Source organism: Trachypithecus francoisi, unplaced genomic scaffold (assembly GCF_009764315.1).
Source record: "Trachypithecus francoisi isolate TF-2019V2 unplaced genomic scaffold, Tfra_2.0 Lachesis_group4, whole genome shotgun sequence".
Taxonomy (NCBI): Eukaryota; Metazoa; Chordata; class Mammalia; order Primates; family Cercopithecidae; genus Trachypithecus; species Trachypithecus francoisi.
The window spans coordinates 114,292,471-114,317,980 of NW_022681469.1; the positions used below are offsets into that span (position 1 = coordinate 114,292,471).

At 47.0% G+C, this 25,510-nt stretch overlaps 1 protein-coding gene across 1 annotated transcript in view; it reads left to right on the plus strand.

Moving 5' to 3' along the window:
• Positions 1-23,406, plus strand: part of ARPC1A (actin related protein 2/3 complex subunit 1A) — a 39,841-nt gene extending 16,435 nt beyond the window's left edge. The window contains exons 4-10 of the mRNA XM_033191787.1: positions 2,757-2,979; positions 7,496-7,603; positions 10,393-10,605; positions 15,498-15,573; positions 16,666-16,859; positions 20,629-20,719; positions 23,031-23,406. Of these exons, the coding sequence (XP_033047678.1) occupies positions 2,757-2,979; positions 7,496-7,603; positions 10,393-10,605; positions 15,498-15,573; positions 16,666-16,859; positions 20,629-20,719; positions 23,031-23,069 (944 nt within the window). The 3' untranslated portion in view covers positions 23,070-23,406. The remainder of the gene's footprint in view (positions 1-2,756; positions 2,980-7,495; positions 7,604-10,392; positions 10,606-15,497; positions 15,574-16,665; positions 16,860-20,628; positions 20,720-23,030) is intronic.
• Positions 23,407-25,510: the final 2,104 nt, after the last annotated feature.

The window sequence follows — 25,510 nt, forward strand, 5'->3', positions numbered from 1 at the left end:
GAGATGGCGCCATTGCACTCCAGCCTGGGGGATAGAGCAAGACTCTGTCTCCAAAAAAAATTAAAAATTAGGCCAGGCGCAGTGGCTCACACCTGTAATCCCAGCACTTTGGGAGGCTGAGGCGGGCAGATTGCCTGAGGTCGAGAGTTCGAGACCAGCCTGACCAACATGGAGAAACCCTGTCTCTACTAAAAATACACAAAATTAGCTGGGCATGGTGGCACATGCCTGTAATCCCAGCTACTCGGGAGACTGAGGCAGGAGAATTGCTTGAATGCGGGAGGCAGAGGTTGCGGTGAGCTGAGATTGCACCATTGCACACCAGCCTGGGCAATAAGAGCAAAACTCTGTCTCAAAAAAAAAAAAAAAAAAAATTCAATTGAAATTTTAGCGTTTAAAAGGAAATACTTTTAAATGACAAAAGGCAAAGATGAAAGACCAAAGAAACTGCCAAAAATGTGAAATATTTAGTTATGTGGTTTTTTCCCTCTACTTCTTTTTTGGGGTTCTTTGAACTTGGGCCTGTTTTCTGTCTAGCTGCTCACATGGCATTTTTTAGAACTGAAAAAAACTTGTTGGAAAAATCTAAATATAACTCTGGGGCAGGAGATCAAGGATCAGACATATTTTCTCAGAAAGATAGTGATTTTAGGGGGAAAAATATTTTCTAAAGCATTCTAGAAGAAAAGACTAGTCCATGCTACAAAGAAAAGAAGTGTGGCAAACATCAGGGATATCAGAGTTCTGAGGTTTTATTCTTTTGTGTTAAATATTTGATTGTTCACCTGTTTAAGAAACATGTTTTGTTACCATGGAAAATTTTAAACAGATTTTTTTAAAAAATGCAATAGTATAATGAGCCTTTTATACCCATCACCTAGATTCCACAGTTATCAAGTAACGGCCAATCTTGTTTTTCTCAATTCACTTTCTCCTTTCCTGTACTAATTTGAAGCACATCCCAGACATTATATTATTTCACATTTCAGTTTGTATCTCTAAAAGGTAATGATTTTTCTTTTTAATAATAATATATATTGATCAGACTTACGCCTGTAATCCCAGTGCTTTGGGAGGCTGAAGTGGGCAGATCACTTGAGCCCAGGAGTTCAAGACCAGTCTGGGCAACATGGTGAGACCCCATCTCTACAAAAAGTTAGCCAGGCATGGTGGCTTGCCCCTGTAGTCCCAGCTACTCAGGAGGCTGAGGTAGGAGGATTTCATGAACCTGGGAGGTTGAGGCTGCAGTGAGCTATGATCGCACCACTGCACGCCAGTCTGGGTGATAAAGTGAGACCCTGTCTCAAAAAAAAAAAAAAAAAAAATCTAAAATCTAATAAAGAGGACTGCAAGCAAAATTATCTTGTAATGAATAAATAAAATACACATCACTTAGAGTACAGTCTCATATTTTTTTCCCTTTAGTAGTACAAAAAATTGAGCTGACATTTCGTGTGGGTAAATGAATGAATAAATTAAACTCTTCATACTAAAGTCACTATGACTTATGGGTAATTGAGCCTTGGATTTATATTTGTCTTTTTTCCATATACATATCAAGAATGCTAAGTATTAATTTTTAGAGAGAGATCTGTAATAAATATTTATTAGTAATATTTCTGTACTTTTTGATGTGAAATTATATTTCTAGAAAATAACTCATCAAGGCCGGGTGCAGTGGCTCACGCCTGTAATCCCAGCACTTTGGGAGGCCAAGGCGGGCAGATCGCCTGAAGTCAGGAGTTTGAGACCAGCCTGGTCAATATGGTGAAACCCCGTCTCTACTAAAAACACAAAAATTAGCTGAGCGTGGTGGCATCCACCTGTAATCCCAGCTACTTAGGAGGCTGAGGCAGGAGCATCACTTGAACCTGGGAGGTGGCGGTTGCAGTGAGCTGAGATCGCACCATTATACTCCAGCCTAGGCTACAAGAGCAAAACTCCATCTCAAAAAAAAAAAAAAAACAAAAGCAAAGAAAATACCTCATCAGTAAATGTTAAATGAGTCGTGGTAAATTTTGCTCTTGGTATATAAGAAACTGACCTTGACTTTGGGATTCTTCACAGAGGTACCAGATAAGTGAAGTCTCATCAAATAAGAAAAGTAAACCTTAAATTCAGATACACATTTAGGTATCTTCCTGGTTTAGATGCAAAGATAATCAAGGATTTTACAGAACCTGCATCATGTAGAAAAGGTTTTCAGTATGGTTCAACTGACAGCGACTTTCAGAAGAATGTATGATGAATCACAATATATATTTCCTCCTTTACACTAAAGATTATTTTTATTTACCCTGTATGCTGTTTTAGTTGAATGCCATGTAGCAGACTGCTGGTTAATATCATGGAATGAGGTCTGTTAATGAATGAATACAGTTATTTTCACACACAAAAATCTAATAAAGAGGAAAGAAAAAAGTAATGAATCTTCAAATCTTTAGAAGTCTTAGAAATGTGTGAATTTTCTGGGTCGAAAGAATGCCCCCGTTTAGTTTTTTAAAGTTTGTAATTATAATAAAACAGCTCTGTTCTACATGACCTCATAGATAATCCTGAGTCCCAGATGCTTTGCAGAGAAGCATCCTTGCCTTTCCTTGAGGCGGTGATCAGGACATAGATGGGGGGAAGGATGTGCCTGGGAGGAAGGTCCCAAGACCACATCCCATCCTGGCATGCCAGTGCCACCCACCTGCCTGTGCTGCAGTTGTTTGTCATTGACTGGGCAAAGCAGGTGACCCACATCTCACTTGCAGGTATTGACTGGGCTCCCAAGAGCGACCGCATCGTCACTTGTGGAGCAGACCGCAATGCCTATGTCTGGAGTCAGAAAGATGGTGTCTGGAAGCCAACCCTGGTGATCCTGAGAATTAATCGTGCAGCTACTTTTGTGAAGTGGTCCCCCCTAGAGAACAAATTTGCTGTGGGAAGTGGAGCACGACTCATTTCTGTTTGTTACTTTGAGTCTGAAAACGACTGGTGAGTGACATCTGAACTTTTTCTATCCCTCTCTATAGAATTTACATTTGCACTGCTGTGTGAGAAAAAACTCTAGTTTTTTCTCGTCCGGAGTTGTGTGGTTTTTTTTCTCTGGAATTCTTGATTCTGTCTGAGCATTTTCCCTTCTCATGTGCATGTTAAGTTAAATCGCATGTTTTTTATATTAACATAGAGCTATTGTGTCAATGTTCTGATCACCTAACTTGTTTCTTCTGCAAGATGCTACTACTGTTCTTACTCTATACTGCACAAATTGCTGTTTTCTTACTCTTATATACAAATAATAACCTTGAAAGAGTCTGTGTTCCCTGAGGAATTTTTTTTTTTCACACGATATCTATGTAGGATTCCTACAGATAACAATCTTCTTCTTTTTTTTTTTTTTTTATTTGAGACAGAGTCTCACTCTGTTGCCCAGGCTGGATGGAGTGCAGTGGCATGATCTTGGCTCACTGCAACCTCCATCCTCCGTGGTCCAAGCAGTTTTCCTGCCTCAGCCTCCCGAGTAGCTGGGATTACAATCACCTGCCATCACGCCCGGCTAATTTTTGTAGTTTTAGTAGAGACGAGGTTTCACCATCTTGGCCAGGCTGGTCTTGAACTCCTGACCTCATGATCCACCGCCTTGGCCTCCCAAAGTGCTGGGATTACAGGCGTGAACCACCACGCCCAGCCAGTGTTCTCCTTTCTTTAAAGCTTATTTGCCAAACAACTCTGTGTCTTGATATAATATTTTACTTGTTTATTGACGTGAAAACTCACCAGAATCATAGAAGTCTAATCAGGCTATTGTACATTTTTAAAATAAATCACTTGTAGCTGACCCAGTCAAAACATAGAGGTTTACTTTATGACCAAAACTTATTTTAACTACTCCTTCCTGTTTATTTTGATAAGAAAACAATTATTCTCCAGCCTGGCCAAGATGGTGAAACCCCATCTCTACTAAAAATACAAAAATTAGCCGGGCACAGTGGCAGGCGCCTGTAATCCCAACTACTCGGGAGGCTGAGGCAGGAGAATCATTTGAACTCAGGGGGCGGAGGTTTCAGCGAGCTGAGATCATGCCATTGGGTACTCCAGCCTGGGCAACCAAGTGAGACTCCATCTCAAAAAAAAAAAAAAATTGTATTCTACCTGGCGTGTGTTCAGCGTGACTGGTAAATATCCTTCAACATAAAGGTGCCGTTTAGTACTATACTGGCAGTGTTTGTGTTTCTACTAAAAATAGCAGAGTACACATGACTCTTTGTAGCCGTTTTGTTGTTTGTATTCTGCTGAAACTGAAAGGAGGGGATTATCATGTTACTTTTGTAATTTAGTAAAACTTCAGAAATTTTATTCTTCGAAAAGAGATTGGGAACTTGCAGTAAAATTGAATTATGGGCCAGGCACGGTGGTTCAGGCCTGTAACCCCAGCCCTTTGGGAGGCCAAGGCGGGTGGATCACCTGAGGTCAGGAGTTCGAGACCAGCCTGACCAACATGGAGAAACCCCATCTCCACTAAAAATACAAAAAAATTAGCAGGGTGTGGTGGTGCATGCCTGTAATCCCAGCTACCTGTGAGGCTGAGGCAGGAGAATCTCTTGAACCCAGGAAGCGGAGGTTGTGGTGAGCCAAGATTGTGCCATTGCACTCCAGCCTGGGCATCAAGAGTGAAACTCCATCTCAAAAAAAAAAATGAGTTATGAATTTGAACCATGTTTTTCTTTCAAATGTGTATAAATCAAGGCCAACAAAATGTTACCTGCTAGAAACGATTTGGAAGTTTCATTGTAATGAGATAGGAAACTAACTTCATTAATATTCCCTCAAGGCTAAACTTTATGTCAGCTGGTACTCCTTGCAATCTTACAAATTTCTACAGGAAAGTTTTCTTCCAAGTTAAGCTTCAACCTCAGTAATTGTTAACATTTTTATTCGTTGAGAATTAGTCTCAAGTATAGGTAAATTGGATTTTATTATGGTACAAGGTATTGTCTTTGAACAAGCTGTATGTTTAGGGCAGTTTTTCAGCTATAGAATAGTTATTTCATATTTCATAGGAGTACTTTAAAACAACCTCTCAGAAGCTTATAATTATTTTGTTTGCCATCTTTTCCTCAATTAAAAAAATTATATTATAAAGGCCAGGCACGGTGGCTCATGCCTGTAATCCCAGCACTTTGTGAGGCCAAGGCAGGCGGATCACAAGGTCAAGAGTTGGAGACCAGCCTGGCCAATGTGGAGAAACCCCATTCTACTAAAAATACAAAATATTAGCCGGGCGTGATGGCGCATGCCTATAATCCCAGCTACTTGGGAGCCTAAGGCAGGAGAATCGCTTGAACCAGGGAGGTGGAGTTTGCAGTGAGCCGAGACCATGCCACTGCACTCCAACCTGAGCAACGCAGCAAGACTCTGTCTCAAATATGTATATATATACACATTATGAAACAGTTCAAAATATTGTCTTTTTTCCTTTTTTAGAGACTTTGTGGGGGCTTTTGGTTTATTTTTTGAGACAGGCTTCTCTCTATCACCCAGTCTGGAGTGCAGTGGCACAAACACGGCTCACTGCAGTCTCCAACTCCTGGGATCCAGCAATCTTGCCACTTCAGCCTCCCAAGTACAGGTTTGCACCACCACACCTGGCTAATTTTTTCATTACTTATGGAGACAGGTTCTCACTTTGTTGCCCAAACTGATCTCAAATTCCTGTACTCAAGCAATCCTCCTGCTTTGGTCTCCCAAAGTGCTGGGATTACAGGTGCAAACCTCTGCACCTGGCTGTCTTTTTCAGAATGAACTTTTTCAGATAGGATTCTAAGAAAGCAATTCTATAGCCAGGTGTGGTGGCTCATACCTGTAATCCTAGCACTTTGGGAAGCTAAGGCAGGCGGATCGCCTGAGACGAGGAGTTTGAGACCAGCCTGGCCAACATGGTGAAAGCTCATCTCTTCTAAAAATACAAATATTAGCCGGGTGTGGTGGCGTGAGCCTAAAATCCCAGCTATCAGGAGGCTGAGACACAAGAATTGCTTGAACCCAGGAGGTGGAGGTTGCAGTGAGCTAAGATTGTGCCACTGCACTCCAGCCTGGGCGACAGAGTAAGACTCTGTCTCAAAAATGAAAGAAAGAAAGAAAGAGAGAAAGAGAGAGAGAGGGAGGGAGGGAGGGAGGGAGAGAGAGAGAGAGAGAGAAAGAGAGAGAGAAAGAAAGAAAGAAGAGAAGAGAAGAGAAGAAAAGAAAGAAAAGAAAAGAAAAGAAAGTGATTCTCGCTTGAAGCTGGGAGGCGGAGGTTGCGGTTTTTTTTTTGAGACAGAGTCTCACTCTGTCGCCGGGGCTGGAGTGCAGTGGCCAAATCTCAGCTCACTGCAAGCTCCGCCTCCCAGGTTCACGCCATTCTCCTGCCTCAGCCTCCCGAGTAGCTGGGACTACAGGCGCCCACCACCTCGCCCGGCTAGTTTTTTGTATTTTTTAGTAGAGACGGGGTTTCACCGTGTTAGCCAGGATGGTCTCGATCTGACCTCGTGATCCGCCCGTCTCGGCCTCCCAAAGTGCTGGGATTACAGGCTTGAGCCACCGCACCCGGCCACGATTGGTTTTTAAACAACAGTTTGGGGGCAGAAATGAATGAGTTAAGCCAAAATACTGACTGGTCATAGACATAAATCATCTTTTTTGGATGGTGCTAGAGAATGAGAGGCTAATCCCCAATATGAGGTTCTTCCAATTTCTTGGTTGTGATTTTTCAGTGAAAGAAATTAAAAAGAATTTGCAGATTCATGGAGACTTGGGAAGGATATTAAGCTGTCTTACAACCCCAAATTGACCAAAAATGGAATAGCAAATCACTGAATATTCATAATAAAAATTGAAGTATTTTCAAACTTCAGTTTTTATCTCAGAGGTTAACGTCATATGTAATCCAAAATCTCACAAAAAAAGTAACTGAGTTAATCAATATCTATGCTTACTAATGAGGACCACTGAAAACCAGCTGTTGTGCCGACATCATCAAGGCCAGGAGTGGAGAAGAGCTTGTTCATGGTTCTTTTCCTTCCTGTCCTTTAGAAATGCACCTTGTCAGCTGTGCATAGTGGCTCATGCTTGTAATCCCAGCACTTTGGGAGGCTGAGGCCGGTGGATCGCTTGAGCCCAAGAGTTTGAGACCAGCCTGGGCAACATGGAGAAAGCTCATCTCTACAAAAAATACAAAAATTAGCCAGTCTCAAATTATAACCTGGTCTTAAAAAACCTTGTCTCTGGCAGGAGGCCTGGTGACTGACAGAAAAACGTTGAATGATCTGTTACTTTTCTATAGAATCTTTTTTCATAGAAACTTATCTAAAAAAGTTTATTCTGAAAAAGATAACCTTCTGAATTGTTTTATCATTTTTTTTTAATTAAGGAAAAGTGTGGCATGCTTAGGTGTTTTCACCCGACATAATTTGTAGGTCATTTGGGGATGCTTGTTGAGTGGATAAACTGAAACAGTTTTCCCCTCTCGTAGGTGGGTGAGCAAGCACATTAAAAAGCCGATTCGCTCCACAGTCCTCAGCTTGGATTGGCATCCCAACAACGTTTTGCTGGCAGCAGGATCATGTGACTTCAAATGCAGGTGGGAACCAATGAGAACTGATAGACTCGAGCTGTGCGTTCTTCATCCTTCAACAAATAATTTTGGGTTCCCTTTGTTTTGTTGTTGTTGTAGTTGTTATTGTTATTTTTGAGACAGGGTCTCACTCTCACCCAGGCTGGAGTGCAGTGGCACCATCATAGCTCACTGCAGCCTCCAACTCCTGGGCTCAAGCGATCCTCCAGCCTCAGCCTCCAGAGTAGTTGAGACTGCAGGCATGTGCCACTACACCTGGCTAATTTAAAAAAAATTGTTTTTATTCTTTGTAGAGATGGGGTCTTGCTGTGTCGCCCAGGTTGGTCTTGAACTCCTGGCCTCAAGTGATCCTCCCTCCTTGGCCTCCTAAAGTGCTGGGATTACAGGCATGAGCCACTGTGCCTGGCCTGTTTCTTTTTCTTTGCAAGGTACTATGCTAGGCACTGTGAGGGACTCAAAAATGAGGCCCAGTGCTGTGGCTCACACCTGTAATCCCAGCACTTTGGGAGGCTGAGGTGGGCGTATCACCTGAGGTCAGAAGTTCGAGACCAACTTGGCCAACATGGTGAAACCCCGTATCTACTAAAAATACAAAAGTAAGCCTGGTGTGGTGGCACACGGCTGTAATCCCAGCTACTCGGGAGGCTAGGGCATGAGAATCATTTGAACCCGGGAGGTGGAGGTTGCAGTGAGCTGAAATCACACCACTGTACTCCAGCCTGGGCAACAGAGCAAGACTCCATCTCAAAAAACAAAAAACAAGGCCAGGCGCGGTGGCTTAAGCCTGTAATCCCAGCACTTTGGGAGGCCGAGACGGGCGGATCACGAGGTCAGGAGATCGAGACCATCCTGGCTAACACGGTGAAACCCCATCTCTACTAAAAATACAAAACATTAGCCAGGCGTGGTGGCAGGTGCTTGTAGTCCCAGCTACTCCCGAGGCTGAGGCAGGAGAATGGTGTGAACCCGGGAGGTGGAGTTTACAGTGAGCCGAGATCCCGCCACTGCACTCCAGCCTGGGCGACAGAGTGAGACTCCGTCTCAAAAAAAAAAAAAAAAAAAAAGTAGGGGGGTCAATACCATTAGTTTGTTGAGGGGTGGCAAATAGTTTCCTCTCTCCCACTGTTGACTGTGCAGGCTTCCTGGAGTACTGTGTTGAGAGTGATGGTAAGGTAGACAGGAAAGAATGCTGTGATCATTTAGCAAGGTCTCACGTGGGCAAGGGAGGGATGGGACAGCAGGGTCTCCCCAGAATGTGCAGCCTATGAGGACAGGGCTTTTATGGTCACTCCTTCAGAACCTGGCACCCAGAGCCTGACACACAGTAGGTGCTTTGATAGTATCTAGAGTATGGATTAGCTAGGCACCGTGGCACACATCTGTAATCCCAGCACTTTGGGAGACTGAGGCAGGAGCATTACTTGATCCCAGGAGTTTGAGACCAGCCTGGGCAACACAGCAAGACGCCATCTCTACAAAAAAATTTAAAATATTAGCTGGGCATAGTACGAACCTGTAGTCCCAACTACTCGAGAGGCTGAGGCAGGAGGATCACTTGAGCCCAGGAGTTGGAGGCTGCAGTGAGCTTTGATCACACCACTACACTCCATCCCGGGCAACAGAGCCAGACCCCCATCTCTTAAAAAAAAAAAAAAAAAGTTGGGAGTGTCAGGTGTAGTGGCTCATTCCTGTAATCCCAGCACTTTGGGAGGCCGAGGCAGATGGATCACCTGAGGTCAGGAGTTCGAGACCAGCCTGGTCAACATGGTGAAACCCCCCTCTCTACTAAAAATACAAAAATTAACCAGGCATGGTGGCACGTAACTGTAATCCCAGCTACTTGGGAGGCTGAGGCAGGAGAATTGCTTGAACCCAGGAGGCGGAGGTGGTGAGCCAAGATCATGCCATTGCACTCCAGTCTGGGCAACAAGAGCAAAACTCTGTCCCCCCCCCCAAAAAAAATATATATATATATACTAAAATATAGATTTGCCAAACTTGGGTTGGCCTATAGATAGCTCTTAATAATTCTTTTACTTGAGAGGTTTGAATATCTGAACTTACCTATCATGATTGATTGATTGATTGATGGATTTTTATTTTTTTGAGATGGTATCTCGCTCTGTTGCCCAGCCTGAAGTGCAGTGGCGCGATCTTGGCTCACCGCAGGCTCTGCCTCCCTAGTAGCTGGGACTACAGGCGCCCGCCACCACGCCCGGCTTATTTTTTGTATTTTTAGTAGAGACTGAGTTTCATCGTGTTAGCCAGGATGGTCTTGATCTCCTAACCTCGTAATCCACCTGCCTTGGCCTCCCAAAGTGCTGGGATTACAGGCGTGAGCCAGTATACCTGGCCTTATTTATTGATTGATTGATTGATTGATTGAGATGGAATTTCACTCTTGTTGCCCAGGCTGGAGTGCAATGGTGCGATCTCGGCTCACTGCAACCTCCGCCTCCTGGGTTCATGCGATTCTCCTTCCTCAGCCTCCTGAGTAGCTGGGATTACAGGCAAGGGCCACCACGCTTGGCTAATTTTGTATTTTTAGTAGAGACGGGGTTTCTCCATGTTGGTCAGGCTGGTCTCAAACTCCCAACCTCAGGTGATCCGCCTGCCTAGGCCTCCCAAAGTGCTGGGATTACAGGCATGAGTCACCGTGCCCAACGCATGTTTTATTTGTTTTTAGTGAGTCAACCTCTTTGCATTCTGAGAGTCCTTGTGGCAGCTGCCTATGGCCTGTTTCTAGATACATATATTTTCATTTACTTTTTCTTTTCTCTCTGCCTTTTAAACAGAGTATTTTCTGCCTACATTAAAGAAGTGGATGAAAAGCCAGCCAGCACGCCCTGGGGCAGCAAGATGCCTTTTGGGCAGCTAATGTCAGAGTTTGGTGGCAGTGGCACTGGTGGCTGGGTCCACGGGGTCAGCTTCTCTGCCAGTGGGAGCCGCCTGGCCTGGGTCAGCCACGACAGCACCGTGTCTGTTGCTGATGCCTCAAAAAGTGTGCAGTGAGTATTTGCCTTTCATTTGGAAGGTGGGGAACAAGGGGCGGGATCTCTCACCAGCTGAACCAGGACTGCCCTTCCTGGTCAGTCAGTCAGTCCGGGCGCGAAGGCTAATGCCTGTAATCCCAGAACTTTGGGAGGCCAAGGTGGGTGGATCACAAGGTCAGGAGTTCAAGACCAGCCTGACCAAGACGGTAAAACCTTATCTCTACTAAAAATAAAAAATTAGCCGGGCATGGTGGCGGGCGCCTGTAATCCCAGCTTCTCGGAAGGCTGAGGCAGAGAATTGCTTGAACCTGGGAGGCGTAGGTTGCAGTTAGCCGAGATCACGCCACTGCACTCCAGCCTGGATGACAGAGCGAGACTCCATCTCAAAAAAAAAAAAAAGGCCAGGCGCGGTGGCTCAAGCCTGTAATCCCGGCACTTTGGGAGGCCGAGACAGGCGGATCACGAGGTCAGGAGTTCGAGACCATCCTGGCTAACACCGTGAAACCCCGTCTCTACTAAAAAATACAAAAAAAAGCTAGCCGGGCGAGGTGGCTGGCGCCTGTAGTCCCAGCTACTCAGGAGGCTGAGGCAGAGAATGGCGTAAATCCGGGAGGTGGAGCTTGCAGTGAGCTGAGATCCGGCCACTGCACTCCAGCCCGGGAGACAGGGAGACTCGGTCTCAAAAAACAAAAAACAAAAAAAACAAAAGAACTCAATCAAAACTGCAGGCAGGCTGGACTTGGTGGCTCACGCCTATAATCCCAGCACTTTGGGAGGCTGTGGGCAGATCACCTGAGGTCAAGAATTCAAGAACAGCCTGGCCAACATGGTGAAACCCTGTCTTTACTAAAAATACAAAAATTAGCCTTGCCGGGCACAGTGACTCACACCTGTAGTCCCAGCACTTTGGTAGGCCATGGGTGGACCACCTGAGGTCAGGAGTTCAAGACCAGCCTGGCCAACATGGTGAAACCCTATCTCTACTAAAAATACAAAAATTAGCCACAGTGGCTCACACCTGTAATCCCAGCACTTTGGGAGGCTGAGGCAGGCGGATCACTTGAGGTCGGGAGTTTGAGACCAGCCTGACCAACATGGAGAAACCCCATCTCTACTAAAAATACAGAAAATTAGCCGGACGTGGTGGCACATGCCTGTAATTCCAGCTACTCAGGAGGCTGAGGCAGGAGAATCACTTGAACTCGGGAGGTGGAGGTTGTAGTGAGCCGAGATCACGCCTTTGCACTCCAGCCTGGGCAACAAATGCAGAACTCTGTCTCAAAAAAACAAAATTTTTTTTTGCCAGGTGTGGTGGCATGTGCCTATAATCCCAGCTACTCAGGAGGCTGAGGCTGGAGAATCTCTTGAACCCAAGAAGCAGAGGTTGCGGTGAGCCAAGATTGTGCCATTGCACTCCAGTCTGGGCGACAACAGCAAAACTCTGTCTCAAAAAAAAAAAAAAAATGCAAGTCAGCCTTTACTGTGACAGGCACGGATACAAATTCTTGGGTTGGAAAATTTTTAAGACCTAGGTCTTCCAGAAATACTTTTTTTTTTTTTTTTTTTTTTTTGACACGGAGTCTTGCTCTGTCACCCAGGCTGGAGTGCAGTGGCCGGATCTCAGCTCACTGCAAGCTCCGCCTCCGGGTTCACGCCATTCTCCTGCCTCAGCCTCCGGAGTAGCTGGGACTACAGGCGCCCGCCACCTCGCCCGGCTAATTTTTTGTATTTTTAGTAGAGACGGGGTTTCACCGTGTTAGCCAGGATGGTCTCGATCTCCTGACCTCGTGATCCGCCCGTCTCGGCCTCCCAAAGTGCTGGGATTACAGGCTTGAGCCACCGCGCCCGGCCCAGAAATACTTCTTAATGGAAGTACTGATAATGATTCCTTTCAAGAACCCTCCTGGTTTGCTACTGATAAGGGTCGCTTAAAAAGGGCCAGTTTACGCTGGGCACAGTGGCTCACACCTATAACCTCAGCACTTTGGGAGACCAAGGTGGGTGGATCACCTGAGGTCAGGAGTTCGAGAGCAGCCTGGCCAAAATGGTGAAACCCTGTCTCTACAAAAATAAAAAAATTAGCCCGGCATGGTGGTCGGTGCCTGTAGTCCCAGCTACTTGGGAGGCTGAGGCAGGAGAATCGCTTGAACCCAGGAGGTGAAGGTTTCAGTGAACCGAGATCATGCCAGTACACTCCGGCCTGGGCACGAGAGCAAGACTCCAGCTCAAAAAAAAAAAAAAAAGGGCCAGTTTGGTCTGTCACTCTGAATTCCTTACAAAATTTAAATGCCATTCAACGGCCTTAAATTACATAGGAGATATATTCTTACTCCGGGTAGTCAGCAAACAATGACTTCATTAATTTGAGCCTTCCATTCAGTAAGGCTTAAAAACCATTGACGCCACTTCCTCTGCTGTGTGCCGGAAGGACTCTAATTATGGTGGCTTCTTTGTGAGTGGTGCGTCTACTCAGCCATAAAGTACCCAGCCAAATATCAGAGTTCATTTTGTTCAATATATGTTGGAGGAAGAGAGAAGATTGGAATCCTCCTTCTTTTATCAATCTTCGTTCTTCCCTGGTGAATCCTTTTCCATTGATAGCTAAAGGGAACTCACCGTTAAAGGTTTTGTGATGGACATGGCCACTTGAGTATCAAAAATCAATCACACTGGGTGACCTTTACTCCCTGTCAGGTCAGTAAGAGTCACCCAGTGTGGCCGGGCGCGGTGGCTCAAGCCTGTAATCCCAGCACTTTGGGAGGCCGAGGCGGGTGGATCACAAGGTCAGGAGATCGAGACCATCCTGGCTAACACGGTGAAACCCCGTCTCTACTAAAAAATACAAAAAACTAGCCGGGCGAGGTGGCGGGCGCCTGTAGTCCCAGATACTCGGGAGGCTGAGGCAGGAGAATGGTGTGAACCTAGGAGGCGGAGCTTGCAGTGAGCTGAGATCTGGCCAGTGCACTCCAGCTTGGGTGACAGAGCGAGACTCCGTCTCAAAAAAAAAAAAAAAAAAGAGTCACCCAGTGTAAACAGCATGATATTTCAGACATGAGATGTTTTTCCTAACAGGATTAAATGTGCGTTTTTTTGCTAGTTTTACATATTTTTTTAAAGATTATCCCCTCCGGCCAGGCACAGTGGCTCACGCCTGTAATCCCAGCACTTTGGGAGGCTGAGGCAGGCAGATCGCCTGAGGTCAGGAGTTTGAGACCAGCCTGACCAACATGGCAAAACCCTGTCTCTACTAAAAGTACCAAAATTAGCTAGGCGTGGTGGCAGGCGCCTGTAATCCCAGCTACCCACGAGGCTGAGGCAGGAGAATTGCTTGAACTCAGCAGACAGAGGGTGCAGTGAGCCGAGATCGCACCACTGCACTCCAGCCTGGGCAACAAGACTCTGTCTCAAAAAGAAAATAAAAAAAGATTGTCCCCTCCATTATAAAATGTAGTCTTTCAGAAAATTTCTCTGCATAAACAAGCACTTATATATCTTTTCATTTTTAACAGAAATGAGATTATGTTTTACATTTTATACATTTTTGTATACATTTGGTCATTTGCCTTTTGATACTTGATAATACTTTGGTATTTTGATGCCAGTGTTACTTAATTTTTATATGGTTTATTGTGACACAGTAAGTTCTTAGCATACGCTTATTACAAGTCCCTATCTACCCTCATACTGACTTCTTTCCCTTTTCCAGTCCTGCAAGTCAGATTACATGCTCCACCCTTGCACTCCTCCAACATAAATATCTCATGTAGTAAAAGTCAAGTATACCACAGTAAGGGCTTAAGATGACACATTCATTCTTCAATGCCAACTTTATGAAGGGTGTCCTGAGACACGTACAGTTAGCTTTTATTTTGTTATTATTTAGAGAGACGCTCTCTGTCGCGCAGGCTAGAATGCGGTTCTGCAATCATAGCTCATTACAGCCTTGAACTCCCGAGCTCAAGTGCTCCTCCCAACTCAGCCTTTCAAGTAGATGGGGCCACAGATGTGCACCACCACACTAGGCTTTTTTTTTTTTTTTTTTTTTATTTTTCGTAGAGACTGGGTCTCACTATGTTATCCAGGCTGATCTCAAACTCCTGCCTCCAGCAATTCCTTCCGCCTCAGCCCCTCAAAGTGCTGAGATAACAGGTGTGAGCCACCACGCCCAGCCACAGTCAGCTTTTCAATGCATCGTTTCTTGCATGAAGTGAGGTGCTCCTAACTCATCAGCCAGTGTGTTTGCCTGCCATATCTGTGTAATCTCTTTGCCACACTCAAGAGCGAATAACTACATGCACACACATGTCCCTGCATGCACACATACACACACACGGCCCATTCGAGTGTGAGCTCCTGGCTAAGACCGTTTGGTTCATCTTGGTGGCTCTAGTTGCTGACACGGTGCCTGGCTGTCAGCACAGATCTGTGTGGCCACAGCCCTCTCGGAGCTCCGGGGAGCACAGGCAAGGAGAGGGTCCTAGCACAGGTGTTGGCTGCCAAGTCGTAGTAACAGAAAGAGCTCTAGGAGCTAAGAGCAGGGAGAAGCTGCTTTAGGCTGCAGTGGCCTCTGGGAAAGTGGACCGTGGGATCATGGGGGTGATCCCTTTAGAGCTGTGCTGGGGGTCGAAGGGCGTGGGCGCAAAGACAGGGCTTTGGGAACCAGCTTGTCGTGAGTGGGCGGGGTCTCAGAAGCAGGCGGGAGGAGCCCAGGCTGGAGCCGGAGCCAGAGCCCAGGGCCGCCCCTGGCTCAAGAGGCCTGCGAGTTGAGGTCAGAGGCTCCTTTTCAACATAAGTGCCCGTTGATACTGCAGAAGCCCCTGTGAGAATGGGTCCTTTGTTGTCATCTGTGTCTGTAAAGAAGCTAATAGTCTGTTACATCTTGGGATAACAAACGTTCTTGTGTTTAGGGTCTCAACTCTGAAGACGGAGTTCCTGCCGCTCCTGAGTGTGTCATTTGTCTCAGAGAACAGCGTCGTGGCTGCTGTGAGTATTTTTCTTCATTCTCCCTCGGGGTGCACTGTATGTGATGCTCAGACAGGGAACAATGTGTGCTCTGTCACCCTAGCACAAAGCAGAACAGTTTTGTTTTGTTTTTTGAGACAGAGTTTCGCTCTTGTTGTCCAGGCTGGAGTGCAGTGGGTGATCTTGACTCACCGCAACCTCTGCCTCCCGGGTTCAAGTGATTCTCCTACCTCAGCCTCCCGAGTAGCTGGGATTACAGGCATGTGCCACCATACCTGGCTAAATTTGTATTTTTAGTAGAGATGGGGTTTCTCCATGTTGGACAGGCCAGTCTCAAACTCCCGTCCTCAGGTGATCTGCCCACCTCGGCCTCCCAAAGTGCGGGTGTGAACCACCATGCCTGGCCTTAGAGCTCACTCGTTTTTTTTGTTTGAGATGGAGTCTTGCTCTGTTGCCCACGCTGGAGTGCAGTGGCCGGATCTCAGCTCACTGCAAGCTCCGCCTCCTGGGTTTACGCCATTCTCCTGCCTCAGCCTCCGGAGTAGCTGGGACTACAGGCGCCCGCCACCTCACCCGGCTAGTTTTTTGTAGTAGAGACGGGGTTTCACCATGTTAGCCAGGATGGTCTTGATCTCCTGACCTCGTGATCCACCCGTCTCGGCCTCCCAAAGTGCTGGGGTTACAGGCTTGAGCCACCGCGCCCCGCGAGCTCACTTTTAAGGATAAGAGCAGGTGGGGCGCGATGGCTCACGCCTGTAATCCCAATACTTTGGGAGGCCAAGGCAGGTGGATCACCTGAGGTTGGGAGATGGAGACCAGCCTGGCCAACATGGTGAAACCCCGTCTTTACTAAAAACACAAAAATTAGCCAGGGTATGGTAGCGTGTACCTGTAATCCCAGGTACTTGGGAGGCTGAGGCAGGAGAATCACTTGAACCCAGGAACCAGAGGTTGTAGTGAGCTGAGATCGTGCCACTGCACTCCAGCCTGGGCAACAGAGCAAGACTCAGTCTCAAAAAAAAAAGTAAGAGAGGCCTATCATGGTGAACACTCTGCCAAGGAGCTGGGCGGTGGGCAGTGTGTTCTCCAGGGACTGACTGAGTCTCGTTTCAGGGCCATGACTGCTGCCCAATGCTCTTCAACTACGATGACCGCGGCTGCCTGACCTTCGTCTCCAAGTTAGACATTCCAAAACAGAGCATCCAGCGCAACATGTCTGCCATGGAACGCTTCCGCAACATGGACAAGAGAGCCACGACTGAGGACCGTAACACAGCCTTGGAGACGCTGCACCAGAATAGCATCACGTAGGTGCCGTCTGTAGAAAGGTGGTCAGGTGACAAGGTGCCCTCCTGCCCCTCGCTATTTCCTTACTGGGTTCCTACAAAAGCTCTATGCCCCGCAGGCCCAGGCACTCCTTCAGGGACAAGTGCAGCAAGAAGTCTGTATCTTCCCGACCACCAGGCTTTCATTTCCAGCTCGTAATAGGGAGAGAGTCACCACCATCTGGTCATTCTGTCCTTCAAGGTGCAGATTACAAGGCAGCAGCCAGCAGGAGCTGTGCAGACCCTGCTGCAATCCGAGGTGGTGGGGCTTCAGGCAACCGCTTCCTAGGGCACCCTTTCTCAGCTACTCGAGAACAAAAGGAGACTTTCTTGAATGCTGCATTCCCTTGGTAGTGCACACATAACAGAAAGCGAAGTTACAGCCTGATTGAAAAGGTAACTGTAACTGTCATTTCAAGTAATGGATACAAATAGAAGATTCTTTAATTAAAGAAACAATTTCTTAGCATCATGATGACAAAGCTGAGGAGTGTTTCAACTGGGTTTTCATCGGGTATATGTAACTATGTAAGAAACAGAATTGTGTTTTGTCCAGAAAGTTTGATTTTTTTTTTTTTTTTTTTTTTTTTTTTGAGACAAAGAGTCTCACTCTGTTGCCCAGGCTGGAGTGCAATGGCACGATCTCAGCTCACTGCAACCTCTGCCTCCCGGGTTCAAGCACTTCTCCTGCCTCAACCTCCTGAGTAGCTGGGATTACAGGTGTGTGCCACCACACCTGGCTAATTTTTTGTATTTTTACTAGAGACGGGGTTTCACCCTCTTGGCCAGCCTGGTCTCCATCTCCTGACCTCAGGTGATCCACCCACCTTGGCCTCCCAAAGTGCTGGGATTACAGGCGTGAGCCACCGTGCCTGGCCTGAAAGTGTGATTTTTAGGGTCTAGAGGAGAGGCTGGGCATGATGGCTCACACCTTTAATCCCAACACTTTGGGAGGCTGAGGCAGGCAGATCACTTGAGGCCAGGAGTTCGAGACCAGCCTGGCCAACATGGCAAAACCCCGTCTCTACTAAAAATACAAAAATTAGCTGCTTGTGGTGGTGCACACCTGTAATCCCAGCTACTCGGGAGGCTGAGACAGGAGAATCGCTTGAACTGGGGAGGCGGAGGTTGCAGTGAGTCAAGATTGAGCCACTGCACTCTAGCCTGGGTGACAAAAAAAAAAAAGAAAAGAAAAGAAAAGCATCTGGAGGAGAAATATATGCTTGATATTCTAAATTACTGTGTTCAGAGTTGGGTCCCATGGGATTTTCCCTTATTGAGAAATACTTTCTATTGAAAAGCTTTTGTTGTGGTATTGATGGTGGGAGGAGTAATGGAAACCTCTAGACTTCCTGTTTGAGAGAACTACAATGAAATGCAGGTTATGCTTCATCTTCAGCACGTAAAATGGGCTGCAAATGCTCTATGGAAAAATGAGAACCAGAGGCCTGGCACCGTGGCTCACGCCTGTAATCCTAGCATTTTGGGAAGCCAAGGCAGGAGGATAGCTTGAGGCCAGCAGTTCAGTACCATCCTGGGCAACATAGCAAGACCTCATCTCTTTTTTTTTTTTTTTTTTTTTTTTTTGAGACAGAGTCTTGCTCTGTGACCCAGGCTGGAGTGCAGTGGCTCAATCTCGGCTCACTGCAAGCTCCGCCTCCCAGGTCCACACCATTGTCCTGCCTCAGCCTCCCGAGTAGCTGGGACTACAGGCGCACGCTGACACGCCTCGCCAATTTTTTGTATTTTCAGTGGAGACCGGGTTTCACCGTGTTAGCCAGGATGGTCTCGATCTCGATCTCCTGACCTCGTGATCCGCCCACCTCCTCGACCTCCCAAAGTGCTGGGATTACAGGTGTGAGCCACCGTGCCCAGCCGGAAGACCCCATCTCTACAATTTTTTAAAAGTTAGCTGGCTATGTTGGCACGCACCTGTAGTCCCAGCTACTTGAGAGGAGTGAGCCGTGATTGTACCACTGTACTTCAGCCTGGGCTACATTGCGAGATCCTATCTCAAAAAAAAAGAACCTGAAGACATAGCAAAACTGACCTTTTCTCCACATTCTTCAGGTTTCTCCTTCCATAGCAAAACTCACCTTCTCTCCATTCTTTAGGTTTCTCTGTCTTGAATGACTCTGAGTTATTTCTTGTGAATTTCTCTTAAGCTTCTGTGCAGACCAAGTGTTAAGGAAAGAAACAGCTCTCATTGCCTCTCTGACACTTCTAGGTGAAAAGTGAAAAGGCAAACCCTTGCCCATTAGTCTACTTTTATTTGCAGAAATTAGGTGCTCTTCGCACTAGAGCTGTGTCAGCTAACTTTTTCTGTAAGGGACCAGATAGTAAATATTTTAGACTCTGAGAGGCCGTAGGTCTCCGTTGCAACTACTGAACTCCGTGGTTGTGGCAGGAAAGCAGGCAAAGACGCTGTAAACAAATGAGGTGGTGTGTTCCAGTTAAACTTTATGGACACTCAAATTTGAATTTCACATAATTTTCATTTCATGAGATAATAGTCCTCTTTTAATTTTTTTCCAGCTATTTAAAAATGTAAAAGCTGGGTCGGGCACAGACACTAACGCATATAATCCCAGCACTTTGGGAGGCTGAGGTGGGTGGATCACTTGAGGTCAGGAGGTCGAGACCAGCCTGACCAACATGGTGAAACCCCGTCTCTACTAAAAATACAAAACTTTGCTGGCATGGTGGCGGGGGCCTGTAATCCCAGCTACTCGGGAGGCTGAGGCAGGAGAATCACTTGAACCTGGGAGGTAGAGGTTGCAGTGAGCCGAGATCGCACCACTGCACTCCAGCCTGGGTGACAGAGTGAGACTCCATCTCGATAAATAAATAAAAATGTAAAACCTTTTTTTTTTTAAGCTCACAGGCTGTACAGGAATAGGCGGTGTGTACCGTAGTTTGCCATCCCCTTCCCAGCGTCGGGGAAGAGGAGGGTAAGTTCTAGACATTTCAGAGGAGAAAGAAAAATATTGTCTGAGCAATGGATGATTGTCTTGAAAGCTTTCCAGATAATTAGGCTAAGACAAGTTGTTTCATTTATCTGTTCCCCTGCTTGGCTTGGTTGGAGTCTGGGGGTATGTCTGCTGCTAACATTTATAATGATTCATTTCAAACTCATGGAGGGCTGTTGGCTTATCTGCACTGGCTGTCTTGGAGGCTGATTTGAGAGGTTTTGTTTGGAGTCAGTTGGATTTCAGTCATGCTTCATCATGCCTCTGGTTTATTTAAAAACAAACAAAAACATTGTTTTCGCCATGGCTGTGATGCTGCCCACAGCCTGCTCCCAGCATTTGAGTGCTGTGTGGGCTGGGTCATTCCTGCTTCCCCAAGTCACTCTAACTAAGGCAGGTTCTTAACTTCTCCCCTTTCCAGTTTTGTCTTTCCTGGACATCTGGTAATAAAATGTTTTGGGGTATTTTCTGAGCCAGATTGTTGCAGCCTAATGTTCGTGGACAAGTTCATAATCGGGAGTTAAAAGATAATTCATTTCCTGGCGCAGTGTGGTGGCTCATGCCTGTAATCCCAGCATTTTGGGAGGCTGAGGCAGGAGGATCACTTGAGTCCAGGAGTTCAAGACCAGCCTGGGCAACATAGTGAGACCCCTATCCCATCTCTATTTAAAAAATAAAGAAGATAATTCATTTCATTAAGCTGCCCTTACACGATTAGTCAGGAATGTTGTGTTCACTTCCACTACATACCTTACGGTCTCTTTTGCTTTGCTTTTTTTCAGTCAAGTCTCTATTTACGAGGTGGACAAGCAAGACTGTCGCAAATTTTGCACTACTGGCATCGATGGAGCCATGACAATTTGGGATTTCAAGGTATTTTCTACCTAACAGAACAAATTTTGTTTGTGTTAAAACTTTTTTTTTTTTTGAGAGATAGGCTCTGTCACCCAGGCTGGAGTACAGTGGCGCAATCATGGCTCACTGCAGCCTCCAACTCCTTGCCTCCAGCAGTCCTCCCACCTCAGCCTCCCAAGCAGCTGGGACAACAGGCAAGCAACACCACACCCCGCTAATATTTTTACAAAACTCTTGTGAGAAGAATGTTTCTCAATTCTTGAAACAAAATGTTAAATCTGGTATACAGCTTAATATCCTAATATAAGACATTAAACTGGAAATCTCTCTCTTATTTTTTTTTTCTTTCTTTTTGAGACAGAGTCATGTTCTATCGCCCAGGCTTCAGTGCAGTGGTGCAATATTGGCTCACTGCAACCTCCGCCTCCCGGGTTGGAGCAATTCTCCTGCCTCAGTCTCCCAAGTAATTGGGATTACAGGAGCACACTACAACACCCGGCTGTTTTTTGTATTTTTAGTACAGATGGGGTTTCACCATGTTGGCCAGGCTGGTCTTGAACTCCTGGCCTAATGTGATCTGCCCACCTTGGCCTCCCAAAGTGGTGGGATTACAGGCGTGAGCCACCACGCCCAGCCTTGGAGATCTCTCTCTCTTTTTTTTTTTTTTGAGACAGAGTTTCGTTCTTGTTTCCCAGGCTGGAGTGCAATGGCGGAATCTTGGCCCACCGCAACCTTCGCCTCCTGGGTTCAAAAGATTCTCCTGCTTCAGCTTCCCAAGTAGCTGGGATTACAGGCATGTGCCACCACGCCCAGCTAATTTTGTGTTTTTAGTAGAGATGGGGTTTCTCCATGTTGGTCATGCTGGTCTCGAACTCCCAACCTCAGGTGATCCGCCTGCCTCAGCCTCCCAAAGTGCTGGGATTACAGGCATGAGCCACCATGCCCGGCCGGAGATCTCTTTAAAACCTAGAAGTCATCTGCAGGTGAACGGCACATTCTCAGTGAACTGAAATTTTTACTTCTAGATGTCCATTTTATTCATTGAGGAAAAATGGAGTGCTATTTTGGAAACAGGCCCTATTAGACACCAGCCCAGGTTTAACTATATAGATATATATTTATGGCTGACACTAATTAATTTAGTAAACATTTACTAAGTGTCTCCTGGGTGCCATGCATGGTGCTGAGCACTCAGACTATCCAGTCCGAAGAAGCCTGTCTGGTAGAAGAGAGAAGTGGATACAGGGGCTGGGTAGGGGATTCGGCGGAGCTCGGAAGAGAAGCCAGTGCCTCTGTTTTCACACAGAGGAATCTGGGGCGATGCATGGACTGCCTGCGCTGCAGGGGAAAAGGTTGCACCTGAGCAGCATCCTGAGCTGCGATGGGTTTTGGAGGGGAGGGGACTAGGAGTTGAGAAAGCACAGGCGAGCATCGTAAGTTGCAAGCGCAGCACACCCAGGCCAACTCTGGGCTTCGGAGAGCGCACACTGCCTTTGAGGCACTGCCCATGGTGTGGTCCTCCAGAAGCACAGATGAAACTAGAAGAAAGAGCTGTGGGCAGCCACGTGTAGTGGCTCACGCCTGTCATCCCAGCACCTTGGGAGGCCAAGGTGGGAGAATCGCTTGAGGCCAGGAGTTTGAGGCCAGTTTGGGCAACATAGCAAGACCCCATCTCTATAAAAAAGCCCAGTGCAGCCAGGCGCACTGGCCCACTGCCATAATTCCAGCACTTTGGGAACCTGAGGCTCGTTTCTCCTCCCTGCTTCCCCGTCTTGAGCACAGAAGTTCGAGACCTGCCTGGGCAACATAGTGAGACCCTGTCTCTATTTTAAAATATACATGTATATATATATTTAAAAACCAGGTGCAGTGATGCATGCCGTTAGTTCCAGCTACTTGAGAAGCTCAGGCAGGAGGATCTCGTGAGCCCAGGCAGGAGGATCTCGTGAGCCCAGGAGTTGGAGGCTGCAGTGAGCTGTGGTCACACCACTGCACTTCAGCCTGGGGCAACAGAGCAAGACCCTATCTCAAAAAAAAAAAAAAGAAAAACCACACACACAGGAGTGAGGAGTGTGCCCACAGCCTGTGGGTGGAGCAGTGGGGAAAAGGGACACCTGGCCTGCGGGAGCCAGCAGGGGGAGCCGGGGCCTGGAGTGTCTCTGCAGGGTGAGTCCTGGGAGAGCCTGTCTCAGGTGGGGCAGGGCCAGGTTCAGGGTGGGGACAGGCAGCACCTCCACTGAGGAGGAGGGAGTGTGTGATACCTACCTCGGGGAAAACCTCAGGGTGGACACTCCTCAGTGACATGAGTGCTCTTCCCACCTCTTCCAAGACCCTCGAGTCTTCCATCCAGGGCCTCCGGATAATGTGAAGCTGAGTGAGCCTCCGCCATCCAGCATGACAAACTGTGGCCGACCGCAGCTGTGCCGTGGCATGATGGCGAGGAAGCCAGCCCCAAGGAAACACTGAAAACACATATCACGCCAATGCCGTGTGGTTTTGTTTGAATATAAAATTGGTGAAAGTGTTGGTTTTTTAAAAGCAGTAATTTTTTTGTTTTTGTTTTTTTGCGATTTCATTCCATTCTTGACCAAAGCTTCTCTTTAAGTAGTTTATTATGGAAAATTGTCACACTAACTTAAAAGACAGGGTGAGGGAGATATGTAAATTGTCCACTAGAAAATCAAATAAAAGAACTGAATGTGGTTTTGGTTTTTTTCCTTGTAGTATTTCAATTTTTAGTAGAAAAATATGAGTGAATTCTTCATTCAATTAGGTTTGTTTTAGGCAAAATCTTAGATCCTTGGTTTCTTAAATTGCACCATTCTATACAACCTTGAACCAAAAAGCACCATTTAGTGGGGGGTGAGAGAGAACCATTTCTGAACGTTGCAATACTTCTGCAAAGTAGGTTGTGTTGGTCTGTTTTGTGTTGCAATAAAGGAATACCTGAGACTGGGTAATTTGTTTAAGACAAAGATTTATTTGGCATACGGTTCTGCTGGCTGGACAAGAAGCACGGTGCCCGCGTCTGCTTTTGGGGAAGCTTCAGGAAGGTTTTACTCATGGAGGAAGGCGAAGGGGAAGCAGGCGTGTCCCATGGCGGGAGAGGGTACAAGAGAGAGGACCAGGATCCTTGAAACAACCTGGTCATAGAGTGAGAACACACTCATTCCTGCCAGGGGGCACAAAGCCATTCATTAGGGATCCGCCCCATGACCCAAACACCGGCCACGAAGCCCCACCCCAACACTGAGGATCGCATTTCAACATGAGGGACACACAGCCAGGCCTTGTCAGAGTTACACTGTTCCCATCTTGCATGTGAGCAACAGAGAAGCCCACGTCCACTGAGCAGCCAAGTCTGAATGGAAGCCTGCCCTGGGAGGCCCCTGGCCCGGTGCCCACACCACAGCAGCCCGCTGTTAGCAGCGCACCTGCCAAGGGTGTGCTGTGGGGAGGGTGCAAGGGGGCGGGGAAAGGGGAAAGTCAGCATCTTGCGTGAGAGACGATTGTACCCACACTGAGCTCCTTTCGTCGTGATGAGACGTGAAGTTTGACATTCCACAGCAAAGAATCTTTTTTTTTTTTTTTTTGAGACAGAGTCTTGGTCTGTCGCCCAGGCTGGAGTGCAGTGGCCAGATCTCAGCTCACTGCAAGCTCCGCCTCCCAGCCCAGCCCAGAGAATCTTAAGAGGTACAAGCATAAATGAAAAGCAAAATAAGTAAAGAGTAGCCGGAGCCTGGCCACATCCTTGATCTCACGGCTCCCTTCTAGAATGCTGGTAACAGTGCTTCCCAAGGCACATGATGTGCTCAAGGGAAGGTAATTTTCCCTCTTGGCGACTCATGGGAAGCCCTCACTCCAAGAGGGAATCCTACCTAGCACCCAGGTGCTGGCCTCATGGCCCTGCCTGGTCCCTGTAGTGTCCTCTCTGGGCCCCCAGTGGCAGGAGCTCCTTTGTGTACACGTGTTTGTGTACACAGTGCATTGGCAAGGCTCTGTGAGGGTAGACAAAAGCTGGCCATAAAACAGGAATTAGCTAAAGATTTCTCTTTTAGCTGGGTGTGGTGGCTCACGCCTGTAATCCCAGCACTTTGGGAGGCTGAGGTGGGCGGATCACGAGGTCAGGAGATCGAGACCATCCTGGCTAACACAGTAAAACCCCGTCTCTACTAAAAATACAAAAAATTAGCTGGGCGAGGTGGCGGACATCTGTAGTTCCAGCTACTCGGGAGGCTGAGGCAGGAGAATGGCGTGAACCCGGGAGGCGGAGCTTGCAGTGAGCCGAGATGGCACCACTGCACTCCAGCCTGGGCAACAGAGCGAGACTCTGTCTCAAAAAAAAAGACAATATTGACTTACTTCGCCTCTAAGAACTTAATAGCCACAGAGTAATTTTGCTGTTTTTTTCTTTTTTAAATAAAAACATTTTGAAATTATAATAGAGACAGGGTCTCCCTATGTTGCCCAGGCTTATCTCAAACTGGGCTTAAGCAATCCTCCTGCCTCAGCCTCCCAAAGTGCTGGGATCACAGGCGTGAGCCACTGCACCCGGCCTATTTTGCTTTTTTTTTTTTTTACGATGGAGCCTCTTTCTCTGTCAACCAGGCTGGAGTGCAGTGGCGTGATCTCGGCTGACTACAGCCTGCGCCTTCCAGGTTCAAGCAGTTCTCCTATTTCAGCCTCCTGAGTAGCTGGGATCACAGGTGACCCCAGTCTCCGAGTAGCTGGGATTCCAGGCATACACCACCACGCCCGGCTAGTTTATTTTGCCATTTTTTAACACGGGCCATTTCTCCTGTGGGGAGG